The sequence below is a fragment of the Adelges cooleyi genome, unplaced genomic scaffold, assembly GCF_023614345.1.
Source record: "Adelges cooleyi isolate 19-005CV unplaced genomic scaffold, UGA_ACOO_1.1 ACOO_flye_CR_arks_rails_tigmint_CR_PRNA_108, whole genome shotgun sequence".
In the NCBI taxonomy this organism is placed as follows: domain Eukaryota; kingdom Metazoa; phylum Arthropoda; class Insecta; order Hemiptera; family Adelgidae; genus Adelges; species Adelges cooleyi.
The window spans coordinates 16,745,062-16,759,839 of NW_026095761.1; the positions used below are offsets into that span (position 1 = coordinate 16,745,062).

Here is a 14,778-nt window from a genome sequence, read left to right on the forward strand (position 1 = left end):
AGAGATTTTTTTATTTCTCAATTATTTGTAGTTCAAATTTGTCAAAAAAAAAAAAACATACATAAACTGTATTATATGTATTTTTCTAATATACTCTAAAAATTTGTATTTTAAAAATTCCAACCCTAGTTATTATAGTTACTATAGTAAACCTTAAATGTTTAAGAGTTATATTTTATTCCTTTGTGTGTTTTTGTGAGTATAGTATACTATATGAATTTACCCCCGTTACAGAGTGTTCCAATGGCACCATTTGTATTCAAAAGGAGGGATACACACAACCAACTGGTCCGTCCAACCGTTATCCCGGCTCCATAATAGAGATGCAGTCTTCGACCACTTGTTTGTACTCAGTTAGTTAGTTTGGCGTGCACATGCTATGAGGTCGCTGTTCTCTCCAAAGTCTCTCCTGTAAGTACTATTTTTTTAGTGGATATTCTTTTTTTTCTTGGCGCGTTACGGTGCTAAAATAAATAACTTGACACTAATGGTGATTTTTTAAGCAACGAATCGAGCAAATTATATACAAAGTAGTAAAGTCAAATCCAGCTCAACAAATCAAACAATTTTAATTTTTTAAATTAAATAACTTTCTAATTTTTAAACAACATAATAATAATAATAATTATTATTTTTTAATTATATTAAATTAATTTTATCATCTCATTTTAATAGTATTCTTTTATTTTTTATTTTACAGTCGAAATTTTTTTTCATTTTTAGTAAATTAATTCTTTTCCTCTAGAAAATTATAACTTAGTTTTTTTCAATAATAAAATAAAATTAATTTTTGTGAAATACAGTAAAATTAATTTTTCAAACCATTTGTTTTTTATAATTATTTTTAACAATATCTTTCTGAAACACAATTCAAGTCCTATTGGAAACCAGTGGAATTGAGTACCAGTAATTTTACGACATTGAACGCGTGTACAGTAAATTATTTTTGTTTTTTCATCGAAAAAAGGATGACATTTTACAATGCCCATTAATTTGCGTGTTTTAATTTTACCAAAACTCTACTTATACAGACATCAAAGTATAAACTAAAATTTTAAAAATATCTTAAAAATGTTTTAAATATATTTTAACAATACACTATATTATAAAATTTATATTATTTTTGTGCTTTATGACATTTACAGTTTTTGGCTAATTTAAATTTTATATTACAATTTTTGTATTATTAATAGGAATAAACTTTTATTATATTTCCATTGGAAATAATGGTTAATGTAGCGATCATCGACTTGTACTGGAGTAGGCTATTATTATATTATGAGAAAAAAACCCTATAGCTTTCTTTTTTATAATACAAAAACGATGTAAAATTCAACGTGATCGGAAATTACCAAACCAATATACTTTACACAATGTGTGTATGGACAAAAGCAATATTTTTGGATAAACTTGTGTAGATAATATGACTGCACGATATTTCAATAACATTTTCAATATTATTTTTAATAAGAAATATACCCATAATTTATAAATATAGTATTTATAGTAATGGTCCTTTTTTATGTATCTGGGATTTGTGACTTGATTAATTTCTTTCCTATCCCGAACCAATAGGATTTTTTTACAGATGATAATATGTACATAAAGTTACTAGGCCCAGATATTTAGTTATGACTTATGACTAAAATTGATTTTCGAAGCAACAAAATAATTAATTGGAATCCATCTCATCAAGTATTATAGTTTAAATCTGTTTTAAATAAAATTTGGAAATTTCAATGTTAAAATTAATAATTATTGAAAATAACGTATAAACTTCATATAATTTCTAATTTTAATATATATTTTTTTAATTACTTAACTACTAATTATTTTTTTTGACGATATTATTCGCTTAATGTTTTATGACCATAATTTTTTAATACTTTAAGTTTATTATGCACAATACTATTATCAAAATGTATTTTATTATATTTATAAATATTCAAATTAACCGAAATTTCCAAAAAAACGTAATTTTACATGCCGGCGGTGTCTACGTCCTAAATGAGCTGTTGCATCTCTTCTCTATGCAGTTTGAAATCACTAATCAGTAATAAGGATTAGGATGTAATAATATTTTTGTTGTAATGATTATACAAATTACTTATTGTATATTAAAATAATAGAATATATATAAATATATTTATGTATTGTTTTTGTTTGTTTGAAAAAAACTATACCTATTAAATCATATTTCGACTTGGAGAATTAAATATTTTGCATTCGATCAAATTCTAAATTAGGATTATAAATTTACAATTTATAATTGATAATCTTAGTTGTAAGTGTTTTAAGAGGGCGTCGCACCGGCGATTTACATGTTTACGCCAACTGAAAATAACTCGCTTAATTTTGGTTTTAGAGTAAAAGAACCCATTATAAAATTAAAAGAAAACAATATTCCGGAGGGCCAGACCGTGCGCTTTAAAAAAAAATTAATTTTTTGAAGAGTTACAGTCATTTAAAAATGTTAAAAAAAGTCGTTATTTCTAAACTATGTATTGAGCGTTATATTTGGAATAATGAAAAAAACGCACCGTTTTGCCCTCCGGAATATTGTTCTCTTTTAATTTTATAATGAGTGCTTTTACTCTAAAACCAAAATTAAGCGAGTTATTTTCAGTCTGCTTAAACATGTAGAGATGAAAAAACATTTTTAAATCGCTTTCAAGGATACTGTGAAAGTCCAAAAAATAAATTAACACATCACAGTTTAACCTTTAAATAAAGATTTTGTAAAAAGTTGCCTTTACTTTACTCCTTAAAAATGGGCGGTGCGACGCCTTTTAAGTTTGTATTATTTATTAGAAATACTTTATTTTTTGGAATAAACGAAAGTACTTAAAATTAAAAATAATAATTAAATTGGTAGTAGCATACTTTCCGGTTTAAATATCTCAATGAAGAATAAATTGTTCTTCAATTAAAAAATTATTCCATATTTTCATTAGGTTATTCAAATAGTATTTTCCTGTATTTTTTAATACAGCAATGAAAACATTACCTAACCAGAATTTACATTATGTGTGGTATTTAAGCAATAGTATTTTGTATAGTTGTCTTTTTTTAACCTCTTGGTGCGCACGAGACCACAAAAACAAATTGTATTTTTCCTCATTAATAAATCAATATTTTAGATTTGTTTATAATAATTATTCTGTTTACATGCAATAGTCTTTCGGTTTTTATTTACAAAAAGCTTTTATAGTTTATATATGTAGAAATTAGCATTATATAAAAGGTGAATAAGTTGGTCAAAAGGAAATTTTGCAACAAGATTCAAGAGGTTAGTTAGTTTAACAAAAAAAAAAGTGTATCTTGCACCTTTGTATCTTTTGTTTTGTTGATAATCAATTTGTTTAAGCTATTTTTCTACTTTTTCTTATTTTATGTACTAAATTGAAAAAAAAAATAGAATGGTATAATCCAGTGGCGGTCGCACCCCCTACAGAAATAACAAAATAGTAGAAATGATATATTTGGTTTGATATTTGATGTTAAGGAATATACTTTATAATATATATATATATATATATTATATTATAATATGATATATTCTATAATATATAATATAATCCATTACAGTAAGAATTTTGGAATGTGAAGTCAAGGCAGTTATTTTGAAATAAACTGATCAAATCACAGTTAAAAGCTTCAATGAGTTTTCGAATGGTATGAGAAACTACCATAGTACCAAGTTTAATATTGTCAGTTATCCACGCAAAAGCGTTTTTTTCTATTTTGTTTCGTATAATATGTATGTACCTTCAATCTTCAATCTCATATTCAACTGTTGCATGAAATCGACGAACTTTACCTAACTTTATATGGTGGCAAAATGATAACATACATACATGACTACATTGCATTTTATTAAAATTTGCTAAGGTTTTACTCTAGTGAATAGTGTTGTGCATAAGTCTAAGCACACAGCAAATAAATCTTACAATTTTCCATGAATATGAAATATATGACTTCTTGCTAAAATCACGTGTCAATTGCCAATATAGTCAATGGCGCTCACACACAGTTCAAACATATCTTTGTAACCTTTACGGTCTTGCTTTGGTTGTTTTACTATTAAACCAGAAATGGACCATGCACTATACAAAGACCGTGTACAACTCCAACTCCTTAGTACGACATTCCAATTTGCTAAAAAAGGACGTCGCTAATAAACTCAATGACTACTTCTACTTGTTGCGATGAACTAACAAATTGTAATGTTTAAATGTGTAGTGTTTAACTAAATAATTTTTATATATAATAATTACTAATCAGGTTTTTGTAAAATGATTACATTCCAATCCAGTCGCTACACTTCAATGGTTGATGAACAATTGTCTGCACAGCACATAGTATGAAGCAATGAAAATTCACTTTTCAAATATATTTGATTTTGGTAGTTAGTTATTGCATCATAAAAGTTTCCAAAAATTTTAAAGACTTTTGTTACTGTACTCTAAAGAGTCATTTGTTTTAATTAACAAATGTACCTATTCCAAAAGCGTGTAATGTATTGCCTGTCACACGTTGGGTATAAACTATATTTTTGGTATTTAAGTTTCCCATTTTGACAATAGTAAGAAAATTGTAATCTTAATGTTACAGTAAAGTTACTGAATCTTTATTAAAAAATATAGTACTTAAACACTAAATATATTATTCATTTTATAGGATATTTAGCATATCAATTTGTTTTATTCGCTCCTAAATTTGTACGAAAATCAAAATTCTCTATTTTTTATCCAGTGAAAAATTGTTAAAAAAAAAAAATAATAAATCTCGGCCAATTCCGTTATTAGACGAAAAGATTTAATTTGAGTCTCTGATTTAATGACAAAAATTTCAGAACTTTAAAACTGGTCGAAATCGATTTTTCGCGAAAAATATCATAAATAACATATATTTTAGGGGTAAACATGAGTGATAAAAGTTTTAAAAAAAAATCTCATATTAGACCAAAAGAAGTTTATAAAAAGTTTTAAAAGATTTTTTTTGTTTTGTTTTTGATAATACCATGTCCAAATAATATCTTTAATACCCTTATAAATTTGCATTTAATTCGAATTTTTGTTACGCGTCATACGCTTGTAATTTTCTTGCTTTTTTTTTTTGTATTTTATTAAAATTAGTTTACTTCTAAGATTCACTCATTGTACGTCATGTAGCTTAGACTTTTACAGTCGCATCTTTAAGGTTTTCCACCACTGTGTATTATTATTAGTTTTTACACGGTGTGGAAAATCTCAATAAATGCGACGAGTACAGTTACACTAACTTCACTGCTATGGGATTTCGACGGTGAACAATATTAGAACGAGCATACTGTGTAATTTATATTATATTGCATTTCGTATGGTCTTTCTGCCGTTATATACAGTTGAACACACGGGAAGTTGACCATACAATATGCAATGGATATGTTTATTTAAGTACTTCAGAGTTAGCAACTTTTCGTGGTGGCAAATAAAAAGGCGCACATACTTCTCGTTGTAACTTGAAGAGTTTTACACTAGTGGTTTTACCATTAACACGCCGGTGATCAACTCTTTAGATACAATGACTATGTACAGCTGCAATACTTTAAGTTGACCTTCAACTATGCGCCAGGTCGTGTAGAAATAACCGCCGTATTGTGGCGTTTGATATTGTACCGATTTTATTGTAACAATGTTAGTTTATCTTCAATCTTGTCGTTTTTTTTTCAAATTACTAATCATCGTGGATTGTGTACAAATTAAAAGTGTATCTAATTTGAATACTATACTTCAAGAGGACGCTACACCACCTGATTATGTTGTAGTAAAGTATAGGGAACCTTTTTTAATACAACTTTGTATCCAGCTAAAATTTAACATAGCAAAACGTTTTTGCTATGTTAAATGTTAGTTTTTGCCAAAAACTAAAAAGAAATCGTCTTTGATGTTTAATATACATATTGTTTCCAAAACTTGAAACGCAGTTATTATTGTACAAAAACACGTATCGGAAGATGCACTTTTTAGAGAAACACAGCAGTTTCAGCGTAATGAACACGTCTATAAAAAAAATATAAATCGAGACATAAACTATATTTTAACATGACGATTATTAATAAAGTTATTAGACACTCACTTATACAGTCAATTGATTTTATAAGTTTTCAATAATTTATAACTTTGCCGAATATTGTTGTAACAAAAATCTAGATAAGGTTTTTATTTATACGCTATAACTGTCCAGTTTCACAGAAAAGTGCATATCGCCCAAGACTGGAGACATGTTTTACACCCAAATAAAAAGTGGTGTGGCGCCCTCTTTAGGATACTATAATTTGTAACATAGATTGTATACATTTCTACAGATTTAAGGAAACAAAATGAAACAACGTTGTTTGCTATACATCGCATTTTTACCGTTTTTTTTAATTCTGAGTATTCTGGTTTATATTTAAATTTACTCGTCGAAAATAACGGTATAAAATGAGACGACCAACGAACGCTTCGGAGTTATTTCATCGAGACAGATTTTACCTCTGTAACTTCTAGAATTGTGTAATTTGTAATTATGTGTATTACAGTGGCGTACATTCAACTGTTCAATAGGGGGGGGGATTTAGGGATTTAAACGACACATATTGAAGGACTTTTTATGACTTGTTTATATTTTATTATACCTATTTTATTACTGTTTTTTTTTTTTTTTTGGTTCTGCGGAGCGATTTTTTCTGACTACCCACCCGTATGTACGCCACTGATGTGTAAGTTTAATTAAATAATTAATTTATTATTTTGTACTTGTAATTTTTTAACTAAGCATAATATATTTAATTGCAATTCCGTAAGGTTTTTACTCTAGTGTCTTGTATAAGTATATCTAAACAGACGGGAATAAAGCTTTGAGTTATGAGTATAAAAGATACGACCGGTCGGACGTCTTTGGAAGGGGTAAGCCCTCCAAGTTTAAAGACCTAGATACCCCCATGAACAAAAAAAAATAGGCTACTAGGCATACCTTTATAATAGATATCAAAGGTGGTACCACAACAGTTCCAAAAGTAAAAAAAAAAAACATTTTTCTAATTATATGAAATTTATATAAACACTCGATTTTGATACTAATCGCGGACAGGCGCAATAACTTGATTGCGCTTTGCACAATACTTAAATTTTAAATTATTACCCCCAAAATTGTTGTGTTTTTATAGTACGGTTTCAAATACTATATAGGTAACTAGTACACGACCATGGTTAATAGGTGATATGCCCGCGCTTTATTGGTTTGTTATCTCTTATCAATTTTTGACAAAACAAAACTTGAAACACGTGCACAGTGGCCGAGCCGAGAGCAAGATTGTCAAGACATTTGTGCATTAAGCATTTACCATTGGACATTGACCATAGAGTATAGACAAGTATGACAATTGACAATCTACAGCCGACAGTCGATGTCCGTTATTTGTTTAGAAACAATTCACATGACTTGGATGGATATTGCAAAAGACAACTAACAAGTATTAATGCTGAAAGCTTTTATAACAAACCGTATACTAAATTCATGTTTTTTACCTTTTAAAAGTATACGGATTTTATTCTAATGTTTTCCATAAGTTCCTATAGTTTTTAATTCTTTCGTTGACAGGTGAGTTGTTAGAATTGTAATTTCTCAGAAGAAGTTTGTCAGAGTCTGGACCGAAGAATATAATATCGCCATGGCTTTATTGAGTGGAATCTGGAACTGGATTAGTGGAAAACAAGACATACCGGAACTCCCTTCTAACATACTTTTTGAAAAAGATGTAACATCGGACAATGACTTTTGGGTAAATATGAATTTACTTGCTAGACCTTATTATTGTCATTTTCGGAGCTAAGGGCTATCGTTTGTAAACTTGCCTAGATTTCATGTATTTTGGACCCAACGTTAGAAATCAAGTATGTTAATGGTATTGTAACGCGACTGCTTGACACCGACAAATGTTTAATCGACGAAAAATATCATTATCAGCCTAAAACTGATAAAGAAATCCGTAACTTTCCTTATATAGAAGTTAAAAGTCCGGTCAGAATATCATTGTATAGAAAAAAAAATTCAAACGAAGAATGGAAAGTCGCTAGTTGTTTTTTATCGAAAGAAGGACCCCACACTCAAGCGACCAGGTGAAGTAATATTATTGATTTTACTCTACAATGTTATTATGATTTTTATTTACAGATTTGGTGCTCATAAATCAGTTTTTGTGGAGTCTGAGGAGCCTACCTCAACATTCACCAACAAAGACAATAGTGACGATAACAAAGCAGATGAAAGTCTAATTACAATCGAAGTTATTGGCGACATACCAAAAATCATTGGTTTTGAACAAGTATCGACAGTACAGGTAGGTTTGGATATCTTTTATAAATCTTTTAAATTTTAACCAAAATTCTTAGATACTATTTAGAAATAATAGCTACGCAGAAAAACGAAAAGTGCTCGACTATCGAACAGAGCCTGGAAATAAGACTCAGCTATCAATTATTAGTAAACCCAAGTTACCAGTTACACTTGACATTCAATCTCAATATACTTTTGATATAAACTTGGAAGGAAAGTAAGTTCTGCCTCTAGCTATTAACCATTTGTAGAGATGTTATAATGCGAGAGATTTGGAAAGCTGCATTAAATATTATCTTTTTTTTTATAAATTAATTGCTTTTGTGATTGCGCATTATAGTAAAATAAAATATTATATATATTTTTATTAAGTGAAAATGAGTTTTGCACAAACAGCGTAACTAAATATTAATTTAGCGATAGCTGAGGCGATATTTTATTTATTATGTGTTTTTATATTTATTTTATTATTTTTGTGTCTGTACCCACGATATTTTTTAAGCCACTGAACTGATTTCTTCGTATATCATCTATTAAGATCAGAAATCATACCTGTAAGGTACATTATGCCCCAATGCCACTGTACGAGCTTTTTTTTTTATTTACTTGTATTTATTTGGATTTTAATTCCTGTCCAGATTCCTAGGAAGATCTACAGAAAAAGTTGAATTTGTTTTTGAAGACATAATTTACAAAATAGGCATAAACATCGAAGTAGTGGATTCAAGAGTTATTGTTCCAACAGACACTAGAAGTTTTAAAAGACACCAAGTTGATATGCAGTAACTATATTTCTAATTTTACAATACATTCTTTAACATATTAACCTATTTATTAATATTATTATTATTTTATTAAGGAAATTACTTGAAATGAAAAATGAATATTTTGTTCCCGGGATTCGTCCGGGGAAACGTGCCCAATTTTCTAGAGTTAAAATCGGTCAATGGACCATAAGTAATCAGTTGAACAAATGTTATTGGACTAACGAAGGAAAATATAATTTGTAAGATACGAATAATATGATCATTTAAACTACAATTTTTTAAGTGTGTATAGTGTTCCAACAAAGTAATACGATTATTTTTTTTCAAGCAATATCAATGAAGTTAAAGATAAAATTAGTAACCTGTATCCCGCTGCTTTTGAGTCGCTTTGCTATTCAAATTATAAAGCGAAATTCCACACACTTTTATTCATGGAAGAAATTGAAGTACTTTGATTTGTCCAATTACTCTATCTCGAAAGTTTAAAGTTAACTGGTGTTTGTGTAATAAATAATTTTATTTATTTCAGATTACTATTGCACTCCAGAAGTACTCACAGGAAAGAATTCATTTTGAACATTGTGGTGAATTTTTATCGTTAACTATACCCAATCTCTCTGAGCAACGGCCTTCGTTAATAAGTGGAGATTTTGCTGCAGTAACAGATCCACCAAATTGTACTAAACTATTAGGTAATAAATTATTAATAATTTTTGTTATTAAAACCTAGTAAAACTTTTGATACAACTTGGAATTTTTTTTTTTTAAAGACGGCAACAATGGACGTTACGAAGGTCTCATTCACAAAGTTACAGCTGACACGATTATGTTAAAATTCGATCCAGAGTTTCACAGCATTTGCGGCAACTACGACTTCAGCGTGACGTTTTTCCATTCCCGGACAATATATCGAAAACAACATGAAATTATCAATGAAGTGTGGAGAAAAAGTAGTTTGGGCGAAGCCTTTTTATTCCCGTATAAGGAAAGCATGGAATATCAGCCACCTAAAATAATAATGGAAAATAATAAAAAAGAACAACAAGAGAATGGGCAGTGGAATGAAAATTTAAATTCTGAAAACAAGCTGTTGCCTAAGCCAAAAGTTATTTGTGAAATTCGGTGGTTTAACAAAAAATTAAACTCCGAACAAAAATGTGCTGTAATGAACATTCTTAAAGGTGAAGGACGACCAATGCCCTATGTCATATTCGGACCGCCCGGTACAGGGAAAACCATAACATTGACTGAATCAATAATCCAAGTTTATAAAGAACTTTCCAGGAGCAAGTAAATATGATCCGGCAATGTACAGTGTGTATGAGTATATGCTGTGTGTACCCACCTACATTTCTATGAATGCATTTACAGCAAAGGCGCAGCTAGGTTTTGCAAGGTTCCTAAAATTTGATCACAAATTCGGTTAAAATAAGTAAGAAAATTATAAAAAAAAAATTAAAAATATATGTAAAAGATTTAAAAACAAAATTAAATTAATTGATCTTTTTTTCAAAATTTGAAATCAATGTGATAGATACATTGTAAAGAGCCTTCAGGTTATAATCTTGTTATGTTTGCAATTTTGCTATTTCCGTTATGTTTATGAGATCATACCTAACTCGGCCCACTCAGCTAATAAAAGATTATTATTTTTTGTTTACTCATTTATCTTTGATTATTTGTGACCACTCTTTTTGTTATTTATTATTCATTAGAGTATTAGACCAAGGTAAAGTGAGAAACACCTGACAAAACGCAAAGCCCTGGAACTGTCCCACTCCCTTCTGCGGTCCTTGCCGGGTAGATGTACTCAAGTAAACTGTGTATATAAATATTTTGTTTTGAGTACACGCTATAGAGTTAAAGTACATGCATACACAGATGAGTGGTAGGTGGGAACACGCAAGATATTCCCTAAGACTACACACTGGTGGGGAAACAAAAAAAAAAGAAATGCCTTATAAAACCTCTAAATTCAACTTTAGATTACTGGTATGTGCTCCAACAAATTCTGCAGCAGACTTATTGCTAATTAAACTAGTGGAAACTGGATTGTTTGACGAAACTATAATGAAACGTTTAATCGGCTATAATTATTTTATGACTTCGAATTACACTGAAGAAATCGACAAATATTGTTATTTACCCGACATGGAGAATGCATGCAACAATACTTGTTCACCAGGTGAATTGTGTATTATATTTATACAATATCGCCTGTAGACTGTAACATAAAAAATATTATACGCCATCTTGCCTATTTTTAGATGTAAAGACAATCAATAAAAATGATATTCTTAAACTGAAAGTAGTCATTACCACCGCTGGGTCGGCTGGTATGTTGTACATGATGGGCATTCGAAGTGGAACGTTCACACACATATTTGTCGATGAAGCCGGACAAATGACTGAACCCGAAATATTATTGCCGCTTTGTAAGCATTTATTTTAAGCATGGTTATTAATTTATTTTCCAGAGTTCACAAATAAATACCTAAACCCAGCAGGTTATTTTTGTTTAAGCCCAGTAAATGTTTGGTATTTTCTCAACAAAAAACACTTGGCTTGGAAAAAAAAAACACTTATTATTGCCAACTGCTAATTACTTTCATTAACGTTGTGGGTCCAATAGCTTTTCTAGATCCTTTCCGAGACGGACAAGTTGTTTTGGCCGGTGATCCTAAACAGCTGGGACCCGTTGTTATGTCAACGTTGGCAAAAAATTCTGGTCTTGGACAATCGATGTTGGCTCGTTTCATTCATTACCCGTCGTATAGTAGAGATCCGGATCTTTTCCCTGACAACAATGGTTACAACCCCAGAGTCATAACCCACTTGATTCGTAACTATCGTTCATTACCTGAAATTGTGGACGTTTACAATAAAATGTTTTACGACTCATTACTTGTAGCAACTGTAAGTAAAATAAAACAAAAACCTGTATGATATTTTTTCAAACTATTAATATACTCGTTTACGACAGAAATTGGATGATAATGTACCGGAAAGAATAATGGTTAATAATCTAAACGAAAACGCTCATTGGGGCATTAATTGTAAAGGACCCGTTATAGTGCATGGAATCAAAGGTGAAGACTTTCAGGAGCCTTCCAGTCCATCTTGGTTTAACCCACATGAAGCTTTTCAAGTGTTATTATACACTACCAGATTACTCAAAGCTGGCATATCCGCAGCAGACATTGGAATAATCAGTCCGTATTGTGCTCAGGTATTAATATTTCCAAGACGGAAAAAAATATAACCTTCACTCGTTAGGATTCACAAATGTGATATGTTGTAATGCACTTTGCATTATGCCTGAAAATTAATACCTTCTATAATGTGACTTTGAAAAGTAGTATGTTTCGTATTTTTCTACAGAAATGGACATTTTTTAAGGGTTTTGCAACGTAAAGTACCATGTTTTGTAAATTGTCACAAAAACTAAATCTGAATATAGGTAAATCTTCTTTTTCTCTTTTTTGAGCTAAATTTTTGTATTTAAGGTGTCAATAATTGACTGATGGTATATTTAGTGTTAGTCAATAAATAAAAATATTTAAAAATCTGTATGATTTTTTTTTTAGAAAATACAACTTTTAACCTATTTGTTCTTAAGAATTTTTTTTGGATCAGATCTTCAAATACATTTTTAAAAAAACTAAATATGTTTAGGGCTGGAACAATTGATTTTGATTTATTTGTAGACCAGTATAATAATAAACTATTTTATCGGTATTAAGTAATTCATTCTTATAACGTCATATTATGTATTCAATTTTTATACTAGGTGTGCAAGATCAACGAGTTGTTGAAAATGTATCATCCAGATATCGAATTACCCAAAGTGGGCACTGTTGAAATGTTTCAAGGTCAAGAGAGAATGGTCATAATCATATCTATAGTCAGGAGTACATCAAAAGCTGGAATTGAGAAGGACAAAAAATTTAGTCTGGGTTTTTTCGGTTCCAAGGAACGTGTCAATGTTTCTTTGTCGAGAGCTAAAGGGCTATTGATTGTTATTGGAAATCCATCTAATATGTTATCAAATACTTTTTGGAAGAAAATACTAAACCAAGCAATTGCAAATCAAAATTACGTTGGATGTAACATATCAGAATGGTCGGAAAATGACATTATAAAAGTTCCTAACAAAGAATATAATTTAAACAACTAATTTTAAGTGTTAACAATGTTTTATTAAGTATCAAGTATTTTAATGTCAAACTAAAAGTAAAAATGTTTCACAGCCAATCAATATAGTATGTACATATTTTGTTTTATTTTTAAATATGATTTCTCGCATCATGTCTAATATGAAATGTGTATATAAATCAAATTGAGAATTAAACTTAAAAATTATAGTTGTGTAAAATACATTTTCGTAAAACAAAATAACATTTTAATTAGTAGTTCAATTATTACGAAATTGATAATTTTAAATATAAATACTTGATTAATTAATGCACTATTTACAAATCAACCTTAGGCGACTGCCCGCTATTTACAGGTATAGCATTTAATTCTGTGCGCATGCATAAAAACTCTGCGCATATGCACGTAATGGCCGCACAACTTGCATTTAATAACCACCAAAACATTGTAGGTAGTGTTGCATTGTACCAAATACAAGCCATCAAGTGGATAAGGTGAATTGTACAGGAATAATCCAAACATAAACGGTAACGTTCTACAATCCTCCATATAAAAGTAGCCCTTAAAATAAATAAACTGTGTTTAAATGATATAACTATTGGCACATTGTTTCAGAATCTTATGTTGATAGAATAATAGCTATAAAACAATTAATAATAACATTACACTCACCCACTAAGTGCGTTTAGTGCAAATGCCACTATTACAAATTTTTCGCCTGTCACTGTGCTCAATTCCTGTAGTAGAAAAATAAATTAAAATCAAAATAATCCTAAACTGATAATATAAACTTGCTTTAAATTCAAAAATGACATCTAACGATCGAGAAGTGCCGACCACGTAGCTGATGATCGTAATCCATATGCACATAGTAAAATAGTACAAAGATTGGATGGATACTATCTGAGCGATGATGAGCACAGGGTCCCACACAGTGATACGGAAGTGTCCCGTATCAGACGACAAGCGGCTGTAAGACGCGGTTTTACTGAAACATAAAAAATAAAATGAATTTTTAAATACAACCTTAGTTTGATTCATTGGTGTATTTTATAGTTATAATTTTAGCTATCGACTCACTCTGAACCCGTAAACCTGTTCAGTATCGACCACAGCGATATCGACATGGTTGGAAAATGGAATGTCCTCATAAATACAAATTATTGACCACGTAAGTAATACACGAACAAAAAAAAGGAAACACAATGACAAAATAATATGATGCTTGGTAAATGAATATTTACATAGACGAATGTATATGTAATGAAATCGACAAAAGTTTTAAATCGCGCATAGGTAATAACTAATGATAAATGATAACTGATAACGATTGATAAGAATACGAATCCAGGTGGATTGATAAGGTGTAAATAAATATTAGGAAAACTGGTCATTGGTAAAAAGTGTACAATGGAAAAAATGGTCCTTGGTAATATGTGCAGTTTGGGAAAAGTGGTGTTATCCCTAAACCACGGTTGTAGCTAGACCGGTTGCG

The 14,778-nt window shown here is 29.8% G+C and overlaps 2 protein-coding genes across 2 annotated transcripts; one reads left to right on the top strand and one right to left on the bottom strand.

Annotated features, from left to right (window-relative positions):
- The first annotated feature begins 7,242 nt into the window (after positions 1-7,242).
- LOC126846661 (probable RNA helicase armi) lies at positions 7,243-13,440 on the top strand. The gene is made up of 15 exons (XM_050586375.1): positions 7,243-7,498; positions 7,627-7,807; positions 7,885-8,144; positions 8,200-8,365; positions 8,418-8,578; positions 9,000-9,143; positions 9,221-9,367; positions 9,457-9,574; positions 9,658-9,820; positions 9,899-10,418; positions 11,114-11,313; positions 11,396-11,563; positions 11,761-12,044; positions 12,112-12,357; positions 12,919-13,440. The coding sequence occupies exons 2-15, from the start codon at positions 7,697-7,699 to the stop codon at positions 13,303-13,305; spliced, it is 3,075 nt and encodes a 1,024-aa protein (XP_050442332.1). The 5' UTR covers positions 7,243-7,498; positions 7,627-7,696; the 3' UTR covers positions 13,306-13,440.
- LOC126846848 (protein SYS1 homolog) lies at positions 13,353-14,568 on the bottom strand. The gene is made up of 4 exons (XM_050586669.1): positions 14,364-14,568; positions 14,079-14,271; positions 13,956-14,020; positions 13,353-13,844 (listed from the first exon to the last, which is right to left on the bottom strand). Exons 1-4 carry the CDS (start codon positions 14,432-14,434, stop codon positions 13,601-13,603), a joined length of 573 nt encoding a protein of 190 aa, XP_050442626.1. The 5' UTR covers positions 14,435-14,568; the 3' UTR covers positions 13,353-13,600.
- Between the last annotated feature and the right edge of the window lie 210 nt (positions 14,569-14,778).